At 41.7% G+C, this 22,823-nt stretch overlaps 1 protein-coding gene across 1 annotated transcript; it reads right to left on the bottom strand.

Moving 5' to 3' along the window:
- Nucleotides 1-17,872: 17,872 nt before the first annotated feature.
- Nucleotides 17,873-22,580, bottom strand: LOC112746956 (uncharacterized). The gene is made up of 5 exons (XM_025795058.3): nt 22,426-22,580; nt 21,295-21,440; nt 19,632-19,717; nt 18,570-18,656; nt 17,873-18,096 (listed from the first exon to the last, which is right to left on the bottom strand). The coding sequence occupies exons 1-4, from the start codon at nt 22,578-22,580 to the stop codon at nt 18,585-18,587; spliced, it is 459 nt and encodes a 152-aa protein (XP_025650843.2). The 3' UTR covers nt 17,873-18,096; nt 18,570-18,584.
- Nucleotides 22,581-22,823: the final 243 nt, after the last annotated feature.

Genomic DNA, 22,823 nt, shown 5'->3' with positions numbered 1-22,823 from the left:
GATCTGGGAAGCTCTCGTCCATCGAGTTCGGACAGTCTGTAGTAGCCCTTCCCAAGTACTTCTATGACTCGGTAGGGTTCTTTCCAGTTTGCTGCCAACTTTCCTTCTCCGGGTTAAGTTGTTCCTATATCATTTCGGATTAGGATGAGATCATTCTCCGCGAAACCTCTTGGCACTATCTTTTGATTATATCTTGAAGCCATTCGGCTCTTTAGCGCTTCTTCCCTGATCCGAGCTCTTTCTTGGATTTCCGGAAGTAGGTTGAGTTCTTCTCTTTGAAGTTGAGAGTTGGCTTCTTCATTGTAGTGGACTACTCTAGGCGACCCTTCTTCGACCTCTACTGGGATTATTGCCTCCACTCCGTACGCTAATCGGAACGGTGATTCGTTTGTGGTGGAATGTGGCGTAGTTCGATATGTCCATAGGACCTGTGGAAGTTCTTCAGCCCAAGCTCCCTTCGCATCTTGCAATCTCCGTTTTAACCCAGCCAATATGACTTTGTTGGCAGCTTCGGCTTGCCCATTGGCTTGAGAATGTTCGACGGAGGTGAACTGGTGCTTTATGTTCAAGTCGGCTACTAATTTCCTGAAGCCTGCATCTGTGAATTGAGTGCCATTGTCTGTGGTGATGGAGTATGGAACCCCGAACCTTGTGACAATGTTCCTATATAGGAATTTCCGGCTTCTTTGAGCAGTGGCGTTGGCTAGGGGCTCTGCCTCAATCAACTTTGTGAAATAGTCTACTCCGACTATGAGGAATTTGACTTGTCCTGATCCCTGAGGAAAGGGTCCGAGAAGATCGAGTCCCCATTTTGCAAATGGCCAAGGCAAAGTTACACTTATGAGCTCTTCTGGCAGGGCGATGTGAAAGTTAGCATGTTTCTGGCATGGGGGACATGTCTTTACAAATTCTGTAGCTTTCTTTTGTAGAGTTGGCCAGTAAAATCCCACCCGAAGTACCTTTTTGGTGAGAGCTTGTGCTCTGAGATGATTGCCACAAATACCGCTATGTACTTCCTCTAAAACTTCCCTTGTGTTAGAGGTCGGCACACATTTTAACAATGGTATTGAAATCCCTCTTTTGTATAGGGTGTTGTTTATGATGGTGTAGTACTGAGCCTCCCGTTTTAACCTCTTTGCTTCCTTCTCATTTGTGGGGAGTGTTTCTTTTTTGAGGTAATTAACTATGGGGGTCATCCATCCTTGATCCTGACTTGTTATAGCTAGGACTTTTTCTGCTTCCGAGATTGACAGGTTCTGTAGCATTTCCTGGATGAGGCTTGTATTGTTGCCCCCTGGTTTAGTGCTGGCCAGCTTTGAGAGTGCATCAGCTCGGGCATTTTGTTCGCGGGTATGTGGCAGATCTTATATTCCCTAAGTTGTCCGAGCTGTTCTTTGGTTATATCCAAATACTTTTTCATGGTGAGATCTTTGGCTTGGTAACTCCCTGTTATCTTTGAGGTGACTACTTGTGAATCGCTGAAGATGTTAAGTTTTTGAGCTCCAACCTCCTTAGCCAGCTTCAAACCAGCTAGTAACGCTTCATATTCTGCCTGGTTGTTGAGGCCGGGAACCCAAATTTGAGGAAAAGCTCAACTTGGGTTCCTTGGTTGCTTTCTATTATCACACCTGCGCCGCTTCCAGTCTTATTTGAAAGCCCGTCCACGTAGAGATTCCATTTTGTGGGGGCTTCCAGGGTGTATCTGTGAATTCTGCAATGAAGTCGGCCAAGTATTGTGATTTGATGGCTGTCCGAGCTTCATATTGGAGGTCAAATTCGGATAACTCGACTGCCCATTGTAAAATTCTGCCTGCTAGATCTGTTTTCTGCAGTATCCCCTTTATGGGTTGGTCGGTCCGAACCTTGATGGTGTGGGTCTGGAAGTACGGGCGAAGTCGTCGAGATGTCAGTATGAGAGTGTAGGCGAACTTTTCTATTTTTTGGTAGTTCAGCTTGGATCCCTGCAGCGCTTTACTGATGAAATATATAGGCTGTTGCCCTTTGTCATCCTCTCAAACCAGTGCTGAGGCTACTGCCTGACTTCCTACTGCACGGTATAATACGAGTGGTTCGTCCTCTCGTGGTTGAGCTAGGATAAGTGGTCGTCCCAGGAAGTTTTTGAAATCCTGGAAGGCTTGCTCACATTCTATTGTCCATTTGAACTTCTTTCCTTTCCTTAAAGTGGCATAGAAGGGGAGAGATCTTATCGCTGATCCTGCTAAGAATCTGGATAAGGCTGCCAATCTCCCGTTGAGTTGTTGTACCTCTCTGACACAAGTCGGGCTCTTCATGTTGAGTATAGCCTGGCATTTGTCTGGATTTGCTTCAATTCCTCTTTGTGTAAACATGAAACCTAAAAATTTTCCCGCTTCTACTGCAAAGGTGCACTTTGTGGGATTGAGTCGCATGTCATGCTTCCTTATAGTATCAAACACTTGGGCCAGGTCGGACAATAATGTTTCTTCGCTTTGTGTCTTTATTAATATGTCGTCCACGTAGACTTCCATGATTTTTCCGATATGATTTGAAAAGACTTTATTCATTAGCCTTTGATAAGTAGCTCCCGCATTTTTGAGACCGAAAGGCATCACAATGTAGCAGTAATTTGCTTTTGGCGTCAAAAACGAGATCTTTTCTTGATCTGGTGGATACATGGGAATTTGGTTGTATCCGAAATATGCATCCATAAACGAGAGGTATCTATATCCGGAGGAAGCATCTACCAGGGCGTCGATACTTGGGAGTGGGTAAGGATCTTTTGGGCAGGCTTTGTTGAGGTTAGTGTACATTCGCCACTTCCCATTTGATTTTTTCACCAAGACGACGTTAGCTAGCCATAGTGGGTACTTGACTTCTCTTATGAATCCTGCCTCCAGTAGTGCTTGTACTTGTTCTTCCACAGCTTGGGATCGTTCTGACCCAAGTTTTCTTGGTCTCTACTGTATCGGCCGAGATCCTAGATAGACTGCCAACTTGTTACTCATTAACTTGGGGTCTATGCCTGGCATGTCTGCAGCTTTCCATGCAAAGAGATCGACATTATCTCGTAAGAACTGTACTAGTAATTCTTTTGCGTCTCCCTTTAGGATCGTGCCAATATTAGTTGTTTTCTCCGAGGTATCCCCGATCTGAACTTTCTCTATTTCTCCTTCGGGTTGTGGACGGAGTTCTTCACGTCTCTGAACTCCACCAAGCTCAATTGTATGGAACTCTTCTCCTCTACCTCTGAGGTTTAGACTTTCGTTATAACAGCGGCGTGCCATCTTTTGATCTGCTTTTATCGTAGCTATCCCTTCTGTAGTTGGGAATTTCATGCATAGATATGGAGTCGAGACTATTGCGCCGAGTTGATTTAGTGTTGTCCGACCTATTAGGGCATTGTAGGCTGAATTCACGTCGACCACAATGTAGTCTATCTTGAGTGTTCTGGATTGGTTCCCTTTTCCGAAGGTTGTATGTAGCGACACGTATCCCAGTGGTTGTACTGGGGTATCTCCCAGTCCGAACAGGCTGTTCGGGTATGCTCTAAGCTCCTTTTCTTCTAAGCCGAATTTGTCGAAGGCAGTTTTGAATAAGATGTCGGCAGAACTTCCTTGGTCTATTAATGTACGGTGGAGATTGGCGTTTGCCAGTATGATGGTAATGACCATGGGATCGTCGTGTCCTGAGATGATACCGGATGCGTCTTCTTAGGTGAATGTCATTGCAGGGATGTCGGGTGCTTCCTCCTTCCCTTCGACATGATATACTTCTTTGAGGTATCTTTTATGGGATGATTTGGAGATTCCACCTCCTGCAAATCCTCCATGTATCATATGGACATGTTTTACTGGCGTACGAGGTGATCGCTCAGCTCGTGCAACGTCTTCATCTCTTCGTCTTTTTCTTTGTTCATCATCTCGGGTGGCTAGATACCGATTTAGTTTTCCTTCCCTTACTAACTTTTCTATGATGTTTTTTAAGTCGAAGCACTCGTTGGTGGTATGTCGTCGAACCCAATGATATTCACAGTATTCGTTTCGATTTCCTCCTCCTTTTTTGCCTTTGAGTGGTCGAGCTGGGGGTATCTTTTTTGTGTTACAGACTTCTTTGTAAATATCCACAAGGGACACCCAAAGAGGAGTGTAATTATGATACTTTTTGATTTTTTCGCCCGTTCGATCTTCCTTCTTCTTGGATTCTTTATCTTTATCTCGGTAGGTGAAACCGGATTTCGAGGCTTCTCCAAGTCGAGAATTTTCTTCCATGTTGATGTACTTCTCTGCCCGCTCTTGTACCTCATCTAGGGATTGGGATATTTCTTTGATATAGATTGGCTGAAGGGTCCTTCTCGTAGGCCGTTGATGAGGCCCATGACGGCAGCCTCTGTTGGTAAGCTTTGTATGTCTAGGCACGTTTTGTTGAATCTTTCCATGTAGTTGCGGAGACTTTCCCGATCTCCTTGCTTGATACCTAGTAGACTGGGGGCGTGCTTAGCCTTGTCTTTTTGGATGGAGAATCTGGCCAGGAATTTTTTGGTCAGGTCGTCAAAGTTGGAGATGGACTTTAGAGGTAGGTTGTCGAACCATCTAATTGCTGTCTTCGTGAGAGTCGTTGGAAAAGCTTTGCAGCGAACGGTGTCTGAGGCGTCGGTGAGGTACATTCAGCTTCTGAAGTTGCTGAGGTGATGGTTGGGGTCTGTAGTGCCATCATACAAAGTCATATCCGGAAGTTTGAAGTCTTTAGGGATTTTAGTCTTCATTATTTCCCTAGTGAATGGATCCTGATCTTTGCGAGAGTTGTCTTCAGGGGTTGTCTGGGTAGTCTTTGCTTTGAGATCGGCTTTAAGTTGTAGAAGTTTATCTTATAATTCTCGACGTCGCCTTACCTCTCTTTGTAGATCCTTGCCGACTTCTTGCTGGTACTGGCTTTCTTTTTCGAGTTGCTTTAGGCGATCTTGAAGTGCTTCTATTACTCCCGGATGTGATGAGTTTTTGTCTCTGTTAGATTCCGGAGTGTCCTTTGGTGTGGCACCCGTGTTTTTGTGCGGCGTTCTGTCCTCTAAATCTGAGTTGTGGTCGTTATCCTGTTTGTCCGCCATGGTGATGAGATGACTTCCAGGTTCCCCGGAAACGGCGCCAATGTTCCGAGGGTTACCTGAAACTGTAGGTCAATCTCGGATGAGATCTTCTGTACTAGTCGGAGATGACGTGTCCGGCTGGCTGGTGGCGGCCGAAGCTGTTGTGTCCGACTTGTTGGCTGACTTCTGATCCTTGGTCACCGGAGGGTAGGGGGTACCTGCAGGAGACTCCGATGCTTAAGTTAGCACGGGTATTAAGCAGGTTTTTTGTAGAATCAGAGTATGAGTTATACCTGGGTGCTCCAGTGTATTTATAGTAGTGTGGGCTAACCTTTCCGATAAGATAAGTTAGTTATCTTATCTTATGTTATCTTTGGGTGGGGTCAGCTTATCTTCAAGGGAACCTTCTTTATCTCTTTAGGCTTGGACTGCCTTTGAATTTGGGTCGTGTTCCTCTATTTGGGCCCTTTATTGGGCTTTCTTGTCGATTTGGCCGACCTCTTTGAGAAGAGGTCGGGTAGCCTGACCTGAAGAGATCGGTCGCTTTGTCGCCAATCATTCCAGGTTGGATAGCTCGACCCAGGGTGTGAACAAAATTCATTTAAGATCCGAAGGCTTCTCGGCAGCATCAGCACGGGGTGAAGGAGGGCGAGTCTGAAGAGGCACTACATCCACCATCCCGTCATCCCTGTTTAAGATCTGGCAATCAGGTTTCAATTCGGGATGACCAACCCCAGATAAAGGAGCTGAAGAAGTCGGCACAACAGAAGCTTTGGCGGCAGGCACAGAAGGGGGTTCAACATCATCCTCATCAGGGTCGTCAGGGACGATCTTGCCATCTTTTACAACGTTGTCCAGACTGAAGAGAGTAAGGTCAAGCTCAGGGGCAAGAATCCGAACCTGCTCCTTCAGGTTCTCATAAGCAGCATTTACGCTGCCTACAAGGTGACCTTGGAGCTCGGCATAATCAGCCCGGGCCGACTCCATCTCCTCCCTGAGATGCATCACTTCCCTGTAGATTGTAACATAGCTATCCTTGTGCCTCCATGCTGTGTCTTCAGCCAACCTCACAGAAGCCGCCAAGGCAACGAAACTAGCCTTTTCGCCCTCCAACTCCTTCTCCAACTTGGTCACTTTCACTTGGAGCTCCTCCTTCAAACCCTTCATTCTGTCAAACTCCCGCTTAGCCTCCTCCATAAAGGCCTTGGTAGCATGAAGGGGAAGATCTTGGGTAGTTCGGTACATGGAAGCTCCCATATGTGCCATCTTGATGCTGCTCCGAGTAATATAGTCCAAATGGTGAAGGAGAGAGACATCGTCAGTAGGAATGGTACCATAAGGACCAATCTGCTGATCGACAAACTCAACCGCATCAAAGTCAGGGGCATCAAGGTTAAAAGGCTCAGTTGTCTTTTGTTTTTTGTTTGGAGGAGCGCCAGAAGTAGAAACAGAAGCTTGCGGAGGATCAACCAAACGAACCCGGGGAGTAGGGATCACCTTCCTCGCCCTCGGTGAGCTCGGTACGGACGGCTTCGACTGAACCTGAGACGACCCCTCCCCGGCCGCCTTGGCAAGACATTTTGAGCTGCAGTAGCCTTCTTTTCCCTTTTAAAGGCCTTCACGGATTCATTATTTTTAATCATCTCTGCAAACAAACATCACAGTGAGAAACCAAGTTATGAATCAGAAAAGATCTTACAAGAGATAAACTCGACAAAATAAGCAAAAAACAAAAGAGAAATCGACCACTACCCAGCTCAGCTCGGAGGAGAGAGGGATTTCCTAGGAATTTCTTTGTATCAAGATGGGGAGGCTGCCACTAATTTTCTTCCAGCACAGTCACAAAGGCTTGTTCAGCCTCATCCAACATCTCCCACGTGTATTTAGACACCATTACATTCTTTTGCCATTCCAAAGGAAAGGCGGGCTCATCATTCTCATCCAGAAAAAAGGGCCGAGCTCCTTCAATAGCTCGGACCCTGAAAAAGTAATTTTTGAAGTCACGAAAAGTTTCATCAAACATGGAAAAAACCTTCTTCCCTTGGGAAGCTCGGAAAGAAACCCAGGCAGCCTTCTTCTTAACCACCCCGGGCTTGGTCAAAACAAAAAGATAAAAGAAGAGGGATTGTGAAGCGGGGATATCCAGTTCATGACACAGCAATTGAAAGATTTTTATAAAACCCCAGGAGTTGGGGTGAAGTTGGGATGGAGCTACATTACAAGACCACAAGAGGTTGGTCTCAAAAGGAGTAAAAGGAAGAGTAACATTCATCTGAGTAAAAAAGAAGTCGTACGCATAGAAAAAGGGGCGTTCTCCAACAATTCGGATAGAAAAACAAACCCTTTCCTCAGAATTGGGAGACACAAGCTCATAGTTCTTTTCATCACTACCATTACTACAAATCCTATGAAACTGCCTAAGCTGCTGACAAAACTCAGAGTCAACCAATGAAACACACAGAAGAACCATAGAAACCATCCAATCAGCCATGCACTCAGGGACGTGGGAGGAGGTCTCAACAACATTTTTGCAAGAAGACATGAGGTCAACTAGTCCTACAGCAAAAAGAGAAAACAAATTACTAACCAAAACATCTCGGGCAAAGCCAAAATCAACTCATAGCAGAGCATGACTTAAAGAAAACAAACAAGAAAAAGGAAAACCCCAAGACATAGTCCAGGGACATCCTTTGGAGGCAGTTACAGAACAAGGACTCAGGAAAACCTACAAGCCTACACCTCGATACAGGAAGATAATGACCCCTTTCAACTAAAATGACAAGCCACAGATAAAACCATCAAAATAACTACCCTCCAGACCCACAGTCTCAGTTTGATCAACAAACAAAGCAACCAAATAAAACGTATCAAGAAAAAGTCATCAAAGACACAACCTTTTTCAGAGAAGAAAAAAGCATCGTTATCTTTTACAAAATTCGTCAGCAAAGAAAAACTATCAACATGGCGAAGGACATCAAAGGAGCAATCTTTTGAGAAAGCAAGCAGGTTCATACAGTTCATAAAAGTAGAAAAATAAGTGGCACGAACACTAGAATACGGAAGGACTATTTCAAAAGTAAGAAATACCCCCACAACAGTAAACAAGCAGATGCACGGCGATACAAAAGGTTCAAACTTTCTAAAGTCAAAGCCAGAAATAAACGCAAGCGACGAAGAAAGTAAGAAAAAACCAACCTGGAAAAGGGAGAAAACTCTGAAGAAAGCCGAAAGCTGAAGCAACAAGGATCAGAACCACCCTTCGAGCAAAAAGCGTCACAGAGAAAAACAAAAATGCAAACTTCAGGCGAAACGGAAAGGAAGAGAGAAAAAAGGGGGGAAGTTACAGAGAAGAGGAAACCGTTTTTTCTGAGTGCCAAATTCAAAATGGAGAGGCAAGATAAACGGGGCATTAAAAACAATTAATGAGGGCATTAAACCCTCGCGCATTCCCAAGATCAGAGCGCTAATGCAAAGTGCGCGCTTTTAAGAATAAAGAAAATGTTCCACATTCAAAAGAAGACTCTACAAAGGGGAAATCGACAGATGCACGAGTTTGGATTTCACCAAAAAAGGATCGAAGTCCTAAAAGAGACTCGACCTCAAAAAAAAGAAAGACCGAGCTCGAGCAGGGGCACTGTTCATACCCTGGGTCGAGCTATACGACCCGGGATGTTTAGCGACAAAGCGACCGACCTCTTCAGGTCATACTGTCCGACCTCTTCTCAAAGAGCTCAGCCAAGTTGCTAGGAAAGCTCAATAAAGGGCCCAAATAGAGGAACACGACCCGAATCCAAAGGTAGCCCAGGCCTATAGAGAGAAGGGCGGTTCCCTTGAAGATAAGATGACCTCACCCAAAGATAAGATAAGATAAGATAAGATAAGATAACTAACTTATCTTATCTAAAAAGGTCACTCCACACCATTATAAATACACTGGAGCACCCAGGTATAACTCATACTCTGATTCTACTAAAAACCTGCTTAATACCCTTGCTAACTTAAGCATCGGAGTCCCTTGCAGGTACCACCACCCTCCGGTGACAAAGGATCAGTAGCATTGCCAGCCCAATAAGTCGGACGCGACCGCTCCGGCCACCATCCACACGCCGGACACATCATCGCCGATCAGTACAGAAGATCTCGTCCGAGATCGACCTATAGTTTCAGGTAAGCCTCGGAACAGGTATTGTTCCGAGGGTTACCTGAAACTGTAGGTCGATCTCGGAGGAGATCTTCTGTACTGGTCAGAGATGACGTGTCTGGCTGGCTGGTGGCGGCCGGAGCTGTTGTGTCTGACTTGTTGGCTGACTTCTGATCCTTGGTCACCAGAGGGGGGGTACCTGCAAGAGACTCCGATGCTTAAGTTAGCACGAGTATTAAGCAGGTTTTTTGTAGAATCAGAGTATGAGTTATACCTGGGTGCTCCAGTGTATTTATAGTAGTGTGGGCTGACCTTTCTGATAAGATAAGTTAGTTATCTTATCTTATCTTATCTTTGGGTGGGGTCAGCTTATCTTCAAGGGAACCGTTTTTATCTCTTTAGGCTTGGACTGCCTTTGGATTTGGGTCGTGTTCCTCTATTTGGGCCCTTTATTGGGCTTTTCTGTCGATTTGGCCGACCTCTTTGAGAAGAGGTCGGGTAGCCTGACCTGAAGAGGTCGGTCGCTTTGTTGCCAATCATCCCAGGTCGGATAGCTCGACCCAGGGTGTGAACAGTGCCCTGCTTGAGCTCGGTCTTTTTTGCTGAGGTCGAGTCCTTGACTTCGGTCCTTCTCTAGTAAATCCGAACTCAAGAATTTTGTCGATTCCTTTCTTTGTAGAGCCTTTTTGAATGTGGAACATTTTTCTTTAAAAGCGCGCGCTTTTATATCGGCACTTTGGGAACGTGCGAGGGTTTAATACCCTCATTAATTGGCTTCAAATGCCCCATTTCCCTTAGGTTTTATTTTGAACTTTGCCATCAGAAATGGTTTCTCTTCTTCGTTCCTCTTCGTAACTTCTCCCTTTACTCTCTCGTTTTCTGTTCTTCCCTAGAGTTTCACAGTTTCTTCTTGCGACGCCTGCTCTGCTACTGCTTTCTGCGGAAAAGGAGTGATTCTGGATTTCTCCCTCCGTTTTCTTCTGGCGAATTTTTCCGTTCGAGGGGTGGCTCTGTCGCTTCTTGCTCTTCAGATTTCTTTCGAGGTTTCCTTCTATTTTCCAGGTTCGATTTTTCCTCCTCTGTCATTTTTTATGTCTGAGTTTGATTTTGCTTGGAGAAAGTTTGGATCTTTCTGCTTTTACTGCGCCTGATTGTTGCGTGTTCTGGAGTTTCTTCGTCTTTTGTATGAATTTTTTCGTCTTTCCTGTTGCTTGATGCTTTTAGGGCTTTTGCATGTTATCACCGTTTTTGCTTGTACTTTTGATGATGGTTTTTGTTTGATTCTGGAGAAAAGGCTATGTCTTTGACGATTCTCTGCTTGGCATGTTTGGTGTTGTCGAAGCTTTTTGTAAAAAGATAGTGGCTTTGATGACTTTTTTGTACTTTTTGTGTTTTGTTTGGGGGATGCCAAGACGTAAGCTGTAGATTTTTCCTGAAACCTTGCTTTGTCACTGCCTCCAAAGGATTCCCCAGGACTTTGGTTTGAGTCTTGGGGTTTTTCTTTTCTGTTTGTTCGTCTGTATCATATTAGTCGAGTTGCTTTGCCCCTCCTCCGAGATGTTTTTTAGTAATCTAATCTTCTTTTCTTTTTGTAGGATTAGTTGGCCTCATGTCTTCTCACAATAACGTTGTAGAGATGTCTTCCAAAGTTCCTGAGGGGATGTCCGATTGGCTGGACTCCCTTTTCCTAATGTGTGTCTCTGTCGTGGATGCTAAATTTTGTGTAGAGCTGAGGAAACGTCATAGGATTTGTGGTACCAGTGCTCGGGAGAGGGATTATGAGCTTGTAGCTCCTGACTCTGATGAGAGGGCTTGTTTTCCTACTTTCGTCGAGGGGGAGCGTCCCTTCTTCTACGCCTATGAATATTTCTTCAACCAGTTGGACGTTACTTTTCCTTTTACTGCTTTCGAGACCGACTTGTTGTGGTCATGTAACATTGCTCCATCCCAGCTTCATCCAAATTCCTAGGGTTTTATCAAGATATTTCAACTGCATTGCCAAGAGTTAGGCATAACACATTCTCAAACTCTTTTCCTCTATCTTTTTGTCTCGGCCAAGCCTGGAGGTTCTTCCAAAAAGAAAGCTTCCTGGGTTTCTTTCAGATCGGCCCAGGGGCATAAAGTTTTTGTCATGTATGATGAGTCTTTTAAAGATTTTAAGAATTATTTCTTCCGAGTCCGTGCCGTTGAGGGGGTCCGCCCCTTTTTTCTTGATGAGAATGACGAGCCTGCTTTTCCTCTAGAGTGGCAAAAGAATGTGAGAGTGCCACGTTATACATGGGAGATGCTTAGTGAGGTTGAGCAGGCTTTTGTAGTTGTTCTTGAAGATTTGTGGGGGGAACCACCCCATCTGGATACAAAAAGATTCTTGGGTGATCCATCTTTGGTTCGAACTGCTTTGGGTACTGTCTGACTTGTTTCTATACTTGTTTCTTAGTTTTTCTTCTCCTATGTTGTAACTCGTCATTATGGTTGATTCTGTATTTTTAGAGATGTTGAAAAACAATGATTCCATGAAGGCCTACAAGAAGGCGAAGAAGGCTGCTGCTGCTCAAAACATCTCGGCCAAGGCGGCCAGAGAGGGATCTTCTCAAGTTCCAGTGAAGCCGCCCGTGCCGAGTTCTCCTGGGCCAAGGAAGGTGATCCCCACCCCTCGAGTTCGTCTCACTGATCCTCCACAGACTTCTGCCATTACTTCTGGTGCTCCTCCCAACAAGAAACAGAAAATAATTGAGGCCTTTAACCTTGACGCCCCTGATTTTAATGCAACCGAGTTCGTAGATCAGCAAATCGGTCCCTACGGTACCCTCCCCATGGACGATGTGTCAATCCTTCGCCATCTGGATTTTATGACTCGAAACAGTGTTAAAAAGGCATATATGGGGGCTTCCCTATATCGAACTGCTCAGAATCTTCCTCTCCATGCCATCAAAGAATTTATGGAGGTGGCTAAACAGGAGTTCGATCGGATGAAGGGCCTGAAGGAAGAGCTTGAGGTAAAGGTAGCCAAGTTGGAGAAGGATCTGGAGAACGAAAAGGCGAGTTCCCTTGCTCTGGCGGCTTCTGTGCGGTTGGCTGAGGACACGGCATTGAGGCATAAGGACAGCTATGTTACGTCTTATCGGGAGGTGGTGCGCCTGAGGGAGGAGTTGGAGAATGCCCGAGCTGATTACTCCAAGCTCCAAGGTCATCTTGTTGGCAGCGTAACTGCTGCCTATGAGAACCTGAAGGAGCAGGTTCAGATTATTGCTCCCGAGGCCGACCTTACTCTTTTCAGCCTGGATAATGTTGTGAGGGATGGTAAGATTGTCCCTGATGACCAGGATGATGATGATGTTGAACCTCCCCCTGTGTCTTTTGCCAAAGTGTCAACCTCTTCAGTTCCTCCAGTTGTGTTTGATCCGGATTGCCAGATTCTGAACCGGGATGATGGAACCGTGGATGCTGTGCCTATTCAGACTCGCCTTCCTTTTCCTTGTACTGATGCTGCCGAAAAGGCTCCCGATCTTTGCTGATTTCTCTTGGATATTTTGTGTGAATATCCCGGCTTGTGGGCTTCTAAACTCTTTTTGTAGTTTTAATATTTTGCTCAACTGTGGATATTCTTTTGGGTTGCTTGTTTAGCAACTTTTATTTTTAAAAAACAACAAGTAGTTTTCAAGCTTTTGGGGTTGACCCTGAAGCTCGTTATATCCTGCTCGTTTGCGCTTGTCTTAGCACTTTTTGGAGATGTTGGAGCCTTGCTTCTCGGCCTCTTTGGATCGCTTTGCACCTGTTGCTTGCGGGTTGACTCATTTGGGGTCGTGAATGGGCGGGTCCAACTTGTTTCTCGGTTTTCTTGCTCTTGCTTGTATTTCTAGCAATCCATAGCCGATTTCTTTACGGTGGTCCTTGTCTTAGCTAGCTTTGTAGTCCTCTTTCTTGGATCTTTGCTAGGTCTCTTTCAGGGACTACTTTTATAACATGTTTGTGGGAGGTCGACTTCTTTACGTCATCTTTTTCTAAGTTATTTTTGTAATCCTCTTTCTTCGACCTTTGTCAGGTCTCTTTCAGGGATTACTTTTATAACTTTGTTAATTGCAGGAGATCGACTTCTTTGCGTCGTCTTTTTCCAAGTTATTTTTGTATTCCTCTTTCTTGGACCTTTGTTGGGTCTCTTTCAGGGATTACTTATATAACTCGTTTTTGTAGGAGACCGACTTCGTTAGGTCGATCTCTTTTAAGTCATTTTGTAATCCTCTTTCTTGGACCTTTGTCAGGTCTCTTTTAGGGATTACTTATATAACTTATTTTTGTAGGAGACCGACTTCGTTAGGTCGATCTCTTCTAAGTTATTTTGTAATCCTCTTTCTTGGACCTTTGTCAGGTCTCTTTCAGGGATTACTTATATAACTTATTTTTGTAGGAGACTGACTTTGTTAGGTCGATCTCTTCTAAGTTATAGCAATTCCTCTTTTATAGGGTTGGCCAGACCTCTTTCCAGGGATTTGCTGATAACTTGGGTTGACTTGGTCCGACTTCTCAACGTCGGCCAGTCTTTAAGTTATTATTTAGCAATCCATAAGACCTCGTCAGGTTCTTTTTTTGGATCACTTTCGATAACTTCTTGAATTATTCTGTGTTCATCTTTGCCGATTTGTAGAAGGTGATTTCTGTCTTTCTTTGGTCGACCTTTAGATGAATCGCGTTTTCATCTTTATTGGTCTTTTATCGTGATCGTGCAGTGAATCTATTTTTCACTTTCTGTCGATCTGTTGCTTTATAATCGAACGATGAATGCTTCAGATTAATGCATCTTGAGAATTTGTAGAATATCTAAAATATTTTTTATTCAAAAGAAAGCGCAAATATATACATGTTGGAATTTTTCATCCTTTTAAGTTGGATAATATCTGGATCTCAACTTGGTGCCTCATTAAAAAACCTTTTCAGGAAAAAGAGTGCATCTTATGATGAGATCTTTTACCTTTTCTAACTATAGTACCTTCTTAGGTTGCAGGCGTGCCACGATCTGGGAAGCTCTCGTCCATCGAGTTTGGATAGTCTGTAGTAGCCCTTCCCAAGTACTTCTATGACTCGGTAGGGTCCTTTCCAGTTTGCTGCCAACTTTCCTTCTCTGGGTCGGATTGTTCCAATATCATTTCGGATTAGGATGAGATCATTCTCCGTGAAACCTCTTGGCACTACCTTTTGATTATATCTTGAAGCCATTCGGCGCTTTAGCATTTCTTCCCTGATCCGAGCTCTTTCTTGGATTTCCGGAAGTAGGTTGAGTTCTTCTCTTTGAAGTTGAGAGTTGGCTTCTTCATTGTAGTGGACTACTCTAGGTGACCCTTCTTCGACCTCTACTGGGATTATTGTCTCCACTCCGTACGCTAATCGGAACGGTAATTCGTTTGTGGTGGAATGTGGCGTAGTTCGATATGCCCATAGGACCTGTGGAAGTTCTTCAGCCCAAGCTCCCTTTGCATCTTGCAGTCTCCATTTTAACCCAGCCAATATGACTTTGTTGGCAGCTTCGGCTTGCCCATTGACTTGAGGATGTTCGACGGAGGTGAACTGGTGCTTTATGTTCAAGTCGGCTAGTAATTTCCTGAAGCCTGCATCTGTGAATTGAGTGCCATTGTCTGTGGTGATGGAGTATGGAACCTCGAACCTTATGACAATGTTCCTATATAGGAATTTCCGGCTTCTTTGAGTAGTGGCGTTGGCTAGGGGCTCTGCCTTAATCCACTTTGTGAAATAGTCTACTCCGACTATGAGGAATTTGACTTGTCCTGATCCCTGAGGAAAGGGTCCGAGAAGATCGAGTCCCCATTTTGTAAATGGCCAAGGCAAAGTTACACTGATGAGCTCTTCTGGCGGGGCGATGTGAAAGTTGGCATGTTTCTGGCATGGGGGACATGTCTTTACAAATTCTGTAGCTTCCTTTTGTAGAGTTGGCCAGTAAAATCCCGCCCGAAGTACCTTTTTGGTGAGAGCTTGTGCTCCGAGATGATTGCCACAAATACCGCTATGTACTTCCTCTAAAACTTCCCTTGTGTTAGAGGTCGGCACACATTTTAACAATGGTATTGAAATCCCTCTTTTGTATAGGGTGTTGTTTATGATGGTGTAGTACTGAGCCTCCCGTTTTAACCACTTTGCTTCCTTCTCATTTGTGGGGAGTGTTTCTTTTTTGAGGTAATTAATTATGGGGGTCATCCATCCTTGATCCTGACTTGTTATAGCTAGGACTTTTTCTGCTTCTGAGATTGACTGGTTCTGTAGCATTTCCTGGATGAGGCTTCTATTGTTGCCCTCTGGTTTGGTGCTGGCTAGCTTTGAGAGTGCATCAGCTCAGGCGTTTTATTCGCGGGGTATGTGGCAGATCTTATATTCCCTAAGTTGTCCAAGCTGTTCTTTGGTTATATCCATATACTTTTTCATGGTGGGATCTTTGGCTTGGTAACTCCCTGTTATCTGTGAGGTGACTACTTGTGAGTCGCTAAAGATGTTGAGTTTTTGAGCTCTAACCTCCTTAGCCAGCTTCAAACCAGCTAGTAACGCTTCATATTCTGCCTGGTTGTTTGAGGCCGGGAACCCAAATTTGAGGGAAAGCTCAACTTGGGTTCCTTGGTTGCTTTCTATTATCACACCTGCGCCGCTTCCAGTCTTATTTGAAGACCCGTCCACGTAGAGATTCCATTCTATGGGGGCTTCTAGGGTATCTGTGAATTCTACAATGAAGTCGGCCAAGTATTGTGATTTGATGGCTGTCCGAGCTTCATATTGGAGGTCGAATTCGGATAACTCGACTGCCCATTGTAAAATTCTGCCTGCTAGATCTGTTTTCTGCAGTATCCCCTTTATGGGCTAGTCGGTCCGAACCTTGATAGTGTGGGCCTGGAAGTACGGGCGAAGTCGTCGAGATGTCAGTATGAGAGTGTAGGCGAACTTTTCTATTTTTTGGTAGTTCAGCTCGGATCCCTGCAGCGCTTTACTGATGAAATATACAGGCTGTTGCCCTTTGTCGTCCTCTCGAACCAGTGCTGAGGCTACTGCCTGACTTCCTACTGCAAGGTATAATACGAGTGGTTCTTCCTCTCGTGATCGAGCTAGGATAGGTGGTCGTCCCAGGAAGTTTTTGAAATTCTGGAAGGCTTGCTGGCATTCTGTTGTCCATTCGAACTTTTTTCCTTTGCTTAAAGTGGCATAGAATGGGAGAGATCTTATCGCTGATCCTGCTAAGAATCTGGATAAGGCTGCCAATCTCCCGTTGAGTTGTTGTACCTCTTTGACACAAGTCGGGCTCTTCATGTTGAGTATAGCCTGGCATTTGTCTGGATTTGCTTCAATTCCTCTTTGTGTGAGCATGAAACCTAAGAATTTGCCCGCTTCTACTGCAAAGGTGCACTTTGTGGGATTGAGTCGCAGGTCATGCTTCCTTATAGTGTCAAACACTTGGGCCAGGTCGGACAATAATGTTTCTTCGCTTTGTGTCTTTATTAATATGTCGTCCACGTAGACTTCCATGATTTTTTCGATATGATCTAAAAAGACTTTATTCATTAGCCTTTGATAAGTAGCTCCCGCATTTTTGAGACCGAAAGGCATCACAATGTAGCAGTAATTTGCTTTTGGCGTTAAAAACGAGGTCTTTTCTTGATCTGGTAGATACATGGGAATTTGGTTGTATCCGGAATATGCATCCATAAACGAGAGGTATCTATATCCGGAGGAAGCATCTACCAGGGCGTCGATACTTGGGAGTGGGTAAGGATCTTTTGGGCAGGCTTTTTTGAGGTCGGTGAGTTGGTGCACATTCGCCACTTCCCATTTGATTTTTTCACCAAGACGATGTTAGCTAGCCATAGTGGGTACTTGACTTCTCTTATGAATCCTGCCTCCAGTAGTGCTTGTACTTGTTCTTCCACAGCTTGGGATCGTTCTGGCCCAAGTTTTCTTCGTCTCTGCTGTACCGGCCGAGATTCTGGATAGACCGCCAACTTGTAACTCACACTACAAGAAAAACACCCATTCAGGTACACTTGAAAAGTGTAGCTAAAAGTGAAAAAAATGATGCCTTAGGCTACGACTACGCTTTTTGGGCTACGGCTACACTTTTTGGGGTGATTCCTATTCGGCCGTTGCCTATTCTCAAAGGCTACGCTTTTCTGCACTAAGGGCTACGCTTTTGGCGTTTGGGAATAGGCTACGCTTTTCAAGTGATGCTGTGATTGCTGTCCAGGACCAAAGGCTACGCTTTTCAGCTTTCATTTTTCCAGAATAGGCTACGGTTTTCAACGCTACTGCATCACCTGTAAAGCGTAGCCACATTGTATACCATAGCTACTTTTTATAAGCGTAGCCTTAGGTCCCTCTTTTTTTTTGTATACTATAGCTACTGTATATAAGTGTAGCCTTAGGTCTCGTTTTTTTTTTTTTTTTGTATGCTATAGCTACTGTATATAAATGTAGCCTTAGGTCTCTTTTTTTTTGTATATATATATATATAATTATCTAATAATTATTAATACAACATAATAGCTAATATAATTACATGTATAATAATTCTGTATTTTTATTTAAATGAGTTGAATATTACAAAATAAAAATAAATACATAATTATACTAAATAATTTCTTTAAATAATAAAAATTATCTCTAACCAAAATATATTTATAATATTGATCCAAAAGTACTAGAATAAAGTTAACTGTAAAAATTCATACATCTCGCACTAAAGTAAGCATAGCCATATGAAAATCATAATATCACTTAGCCAATAAAAGTATCTTCTAATAAAAGTCATTAGTCAACCATACATGTAAAGATTCTAAATAGCACTTTATCTTAGCCAATAAACCACAATAATAGTCAGCTTAATCTTCATTGCTTAATCTTCATTGTTACCCTGCATAATTATATAGAAAAGTAGTTAAAAAAATTCATAATGACATTCGTAATTATAAAAATTAAATAGAACACGTAGACATAGTAAACCAAGAAAGCATATACTAAAAAAAATAACATGGTCACAGCAAAAGAGGTAAATTCAAGGAATTATGTATTATCTTATTTCATTCCAAACCATGAAAATCTGCAGGTATTTCTTTCTTCCATTTCCTTTAACACAATTCTGATATGTCCCTATAGCATTTTTCATGCACTAATTAACCAGACTTTCACACTTAAATTAGATATAGGGACAAATTCATATGTACAAAGTGCACAAAATCAGAGAAACAACAACCAAAATTACACAAACAAATTTCAGCCATAGCAATACAACTTCGGTGTTAATAAAGCCAAGAAACATTTCCAACTTCGGTGTTAAATTGGAACTTCAAAACTAACAAATCAAAAGAATTAAAGTATGCATTGTACCTTGCTATGACGCGATCAACGTTTTGACAAAATCTGCTTGAAAGACCTTAACCAACCACTTTTGCCTTCAATCTTAACCACGAATAACTGTAAAAATTACAGACAAAAAAAATTGTAATTGCCATATGCAACCATTTAACCACGAATTCAGCACAATCATCATTTAGCAAGAATTAAATTGATATAATCAAATAGATTTGGGACCCAGCAGCAGCAGCAACAATTAAATCATTCAAGAGATAACGGCAAAACAAAGATTTGGAACCTGTCCATCATACATTAAAAGCTATGGAATTAACTTGCTAGCATTAGCCTTGACTTGAAGAATACCAAAGATATATGCACAAGGATCTATATCCATGCAACATTCATGAATCACAACGATAGTGCACTGCTACCTTATATTCCAAAACAACTTTTCATATAGTTTGACAAGCAATTTGTGATTGTAAATTTTGCTAAGCCTCAGAGCATTAATCTATTTTATCTACTGAATTAGAATATTGACTATCACTCGGTAAAACGCATCCAGAATAATTCTCTCGTGACATGGCATGATCAATTCTTAACCTCCAAAACATTACTATATCATGCCATAGAACATGTCCACCCCTTACTCCAAGAGCTTGCAAGTAGTTACAATGCTAAAACTCAGCCAACTCTATATTCACAATTCCCTCACAAGTAATACGGACCTCTTTCATAACCTTTTGTTTATCCCCTTAACAAAAAGAAGCATAATCCCTCACACAGTTCTCTAAACTATACAGTAAATAGTTCTCATTGCCAATCAACAAAATCACTACAAGTTTCAAATTCCATGGCATGCATTCCCTTTTAAAAACATTGAATCAGACATACCCAGAAAGCCACAATAGTAAATTATGAACCTAAATTGTTAGCAGGCAATCTAGTTTCTATCAATAATTAATCAAAGATAAATTACAAAATAATTAATCAAGAATTATCATCACAATCTGTGTGGTGCACAAGCACACTTGTTAATAAAATGAATCCAATTAATGAGTCTAAAACAAAATAATGGTGAAAGCACGCATATACCTCCACCAAACTTATGCTAAGTGGGTTGAGGCCAGCAACAGTCTGTCTAGCAAATTCCTCATCCCTAAACCAGAAAAATCTATCCCCTGCAAAATAAATATTAATAAAGAATAAGATATCAGAATCTGGATATAGATAAAACTCATGAGCCATGGTTATACAATTTAGCTACTATGCATATTATCAAAATAGGCAATTAATAGAGGCTTGGCAATCGAGCACCTAGATTCTGAAGACCATGACAAGAACATATGAAAAGAAGTACATAAGATCCAAACTGTGATATTCACAATTTGCACCAAACAAAGAGGTTTAAAGGAATCTTTTTCAAAGTTAAAATAATGTTATTAATAACCCTAGCCCTTGATGCAGCTTAGAAAAGTTTCCATTTGAGAATTCTTATCTTAACTATCTGTAACTTTCCATTATCTACATTAACATGTTTGGATTTTCTGTTTGCAACTCTAAAACTAGGGTTTGGGCAAAAGCAATAGAGAAAAGCTTTGGCCATAACCATGATCCAGAGCTTTTTTACACAGGAATTCAAACATGCAGTTACTTAGAAAAGTTAACCACCCATAGAAACAACTATTTAGTTGAAGTTGCATAAAAAGCACACAAATTCAAATAGCTTCTATTTAAAAATAAAAAAGTTAAATTTAAAACCTGATCAGTTCATAAACATTATCTACGAATTTTTAAATTTTAAATTCATCAGCTTCTACTTTCACTTGCATGTTAAAGAATCTACAATTTTGGCCTGGAATATACATAGATAAGAAAGGACACCAATTTATAAAATGTAGAAATGAGAAACAAAATACAAGAAGAAATAGCCTTATGCTTAAGTTATAAGTTATAACTGAAACGAATGGGATTAAAAATGTAATAAATCATTAGTAACAAAACTCTTGTTTTTTTTTCTTATCCTGGTTTACCTTTACCTTAGCATTAGTAAAAGGAAAAAAAGAAGTTTGGTAAATACACAGTTTCTGAAAGCGAGAGAGAGAGAGTGTGCAAGTTGAAACTATTTTTGGTGGAGGCAAGATTAATGAACATTAACTATACAGAAAATGTCGAATGGAAGAAGGAATTCAGTTACAAAAGAAAACATTTTTCATTATATTGAACAATATCAATTTTAAGATTAAGTGCGATCAAGGCTGACACTTCTTTTCATGAACTTCTGTTGGTTTGCATGCCTAGGCTTGTTTACTTCAATTCCTAGCATGTTAGCATGATTATTTGCAGCTGTAAAAGAAGCCTGTACAAGTTCTTAATTTCAACATTCCTGATTTTACTTTAAGTGTTGATTTATTGATAAAATATTTTTTGGTACTATTTATAGTTTTATACCCAGGAATCTAGGATAGTGGCAAACTGTAACACAAATTTCATCATACATTACTTTTAACAAGAAAGTGAACCAACTACTTAAGAATTAAAATACCAACTACTTAAGAATTAAAATGTGAAATAACTAAGATTTAATAAATTTTACATAAAGTATGCATGATTGGAGACATGCCAATATTCCTTTAGTGTTGTTGATTCAAGTTCTTAATGACTTATTAATATGGTCATAGAGCATGTGCAACTAGCGGAGTTGGGCAAATGACGATATTCTACTGTGGTAAGGTGAATGTCTATGATGGAGTCTCACCTGATAAGGTAGGTAATGATGTTCTAGTATAATGCCTGGCCTTAAATCCAAACAAATTGCACATTCCAATGGAGGCAAATTTGATTTGCAGGCACAGGCTATCATGCAACTTGTAGCAAGTCCAGTCCAATTTGCTCAGGATGATCCTGTAAACAGAAATACAAATTTGTTAAACTAACATTAACCAATTTGTTCCTTTTTACTAAAAATATATAAAAAAAATGTTTATGGATGAAAAACTGATTCTTGATGTGTTGATCAATCACTCACAGACCATAAATATAAAATTTATAAGTATATAACCTATTATAAGCCATCATAACAGTGGAATAGCAGGTGGACTAGTTGAAACTCGGACCAAGATACACAAAAAATGCAAGAAAGTATAAGATAAATGACTTTAATCCATTTATTTTCACACTGGTGAGGGCCACAAAAAATCAACAATTTCTAGTAACAAGATAATCTACTAAAAGCTTATTTGATTTCAATCACAAATACCATGTCATCAATTCAAAAATCCTTTACAACAAAGCACATTCAAGCAATTACTCTTCCTTCAATATATCTCACAATGTACAATCAAGTAGCTAGCCTCACAACACAAATTTAGGATTAAATAGATCATCAATTTTACTCCATTGACCAATGGGTCACACACAAAACCTAACTTACATGGAATTTAGGCGATTCTAGGGCTTCAAATCTAGAATTTTTATAGCAAAAAGCTCAAATTTCCAAACCCAAAACCAATTTCCCGAACTAATATAGGCAAAAAAAATTATCGGCATAATCAAACAAACCGTGTGCTATATAATGTTAGATGTATTCATGTTGCTTTACCTAATAGCTTAAGCTTTTGTAAGAGTTGATTATAAACATTGTAATAAAGAATAGACTATGGCTGGAAGAATAGGAATTGAAATCTTGCCATTACGACACAATATCAAATCCCTAGGGTTGATCAATTTTGAGCATTCACCTAAAAAGCTTATGATTCTTGACACGAGGATAATATATTCAGTCTCACTACAACCTATTAACTAATCTAATTTCATAATCCAGAGTAAGAAGCTAGATAATTAATCAATTATTAAAAATTGAAAAAAGTGATAAGGATAGACATCATACATGCCTCTTCTATCTGATCTGAGTTGGCCACGCCTGACAAGATCAGCTACGGAGCCAGGGCGGTGGTTTCTTTCGGATAATACTCTCTCTGCAAATGCTCTCACTCCCACAAACAAAACAAGAGCCACAACGCACATCCAAATCGGATACTTCATTCCACCGTCTCCATTAACCTGGTGGTCTAAATTTGCATTTTTTTTCAATCTTTCAAAATATTAATAATAAATTGAAGTTATGAACGGGGAAGGAAAGCTTGCCAGAAAGGAAAGAGGAGGAGGCGGAAGATTGAGGATGGAAGTAAATAGGTGATTGTGGAATTTTGCAACGGAATTAACAGAGTCTTGTTTGAGCTGGTTGGTGCGAGTGGTGATTAGGGAGCACCATTTGGAGATTTCGTT

The sequence above is a fragment of the Arachis hypogaea genome, chromosome 15, assembly GCF_003086295.3.
Source record: "Arachis hypogaea cultivar Tifrunner chromosome 15, arahy.Tifrunner.gnm2.J5K5, whole genome shotgun sequence".
Taxonomy (NCBI): Eukaryota; Viridiplantae; Streptophyta; class Magnoliopsida; order Fabales; family Fabaceae; genus Arachis; species Arachis hypogaea.
This window is presented reverse-complemented; position numbering and strand designations above follow the sequence as displayed.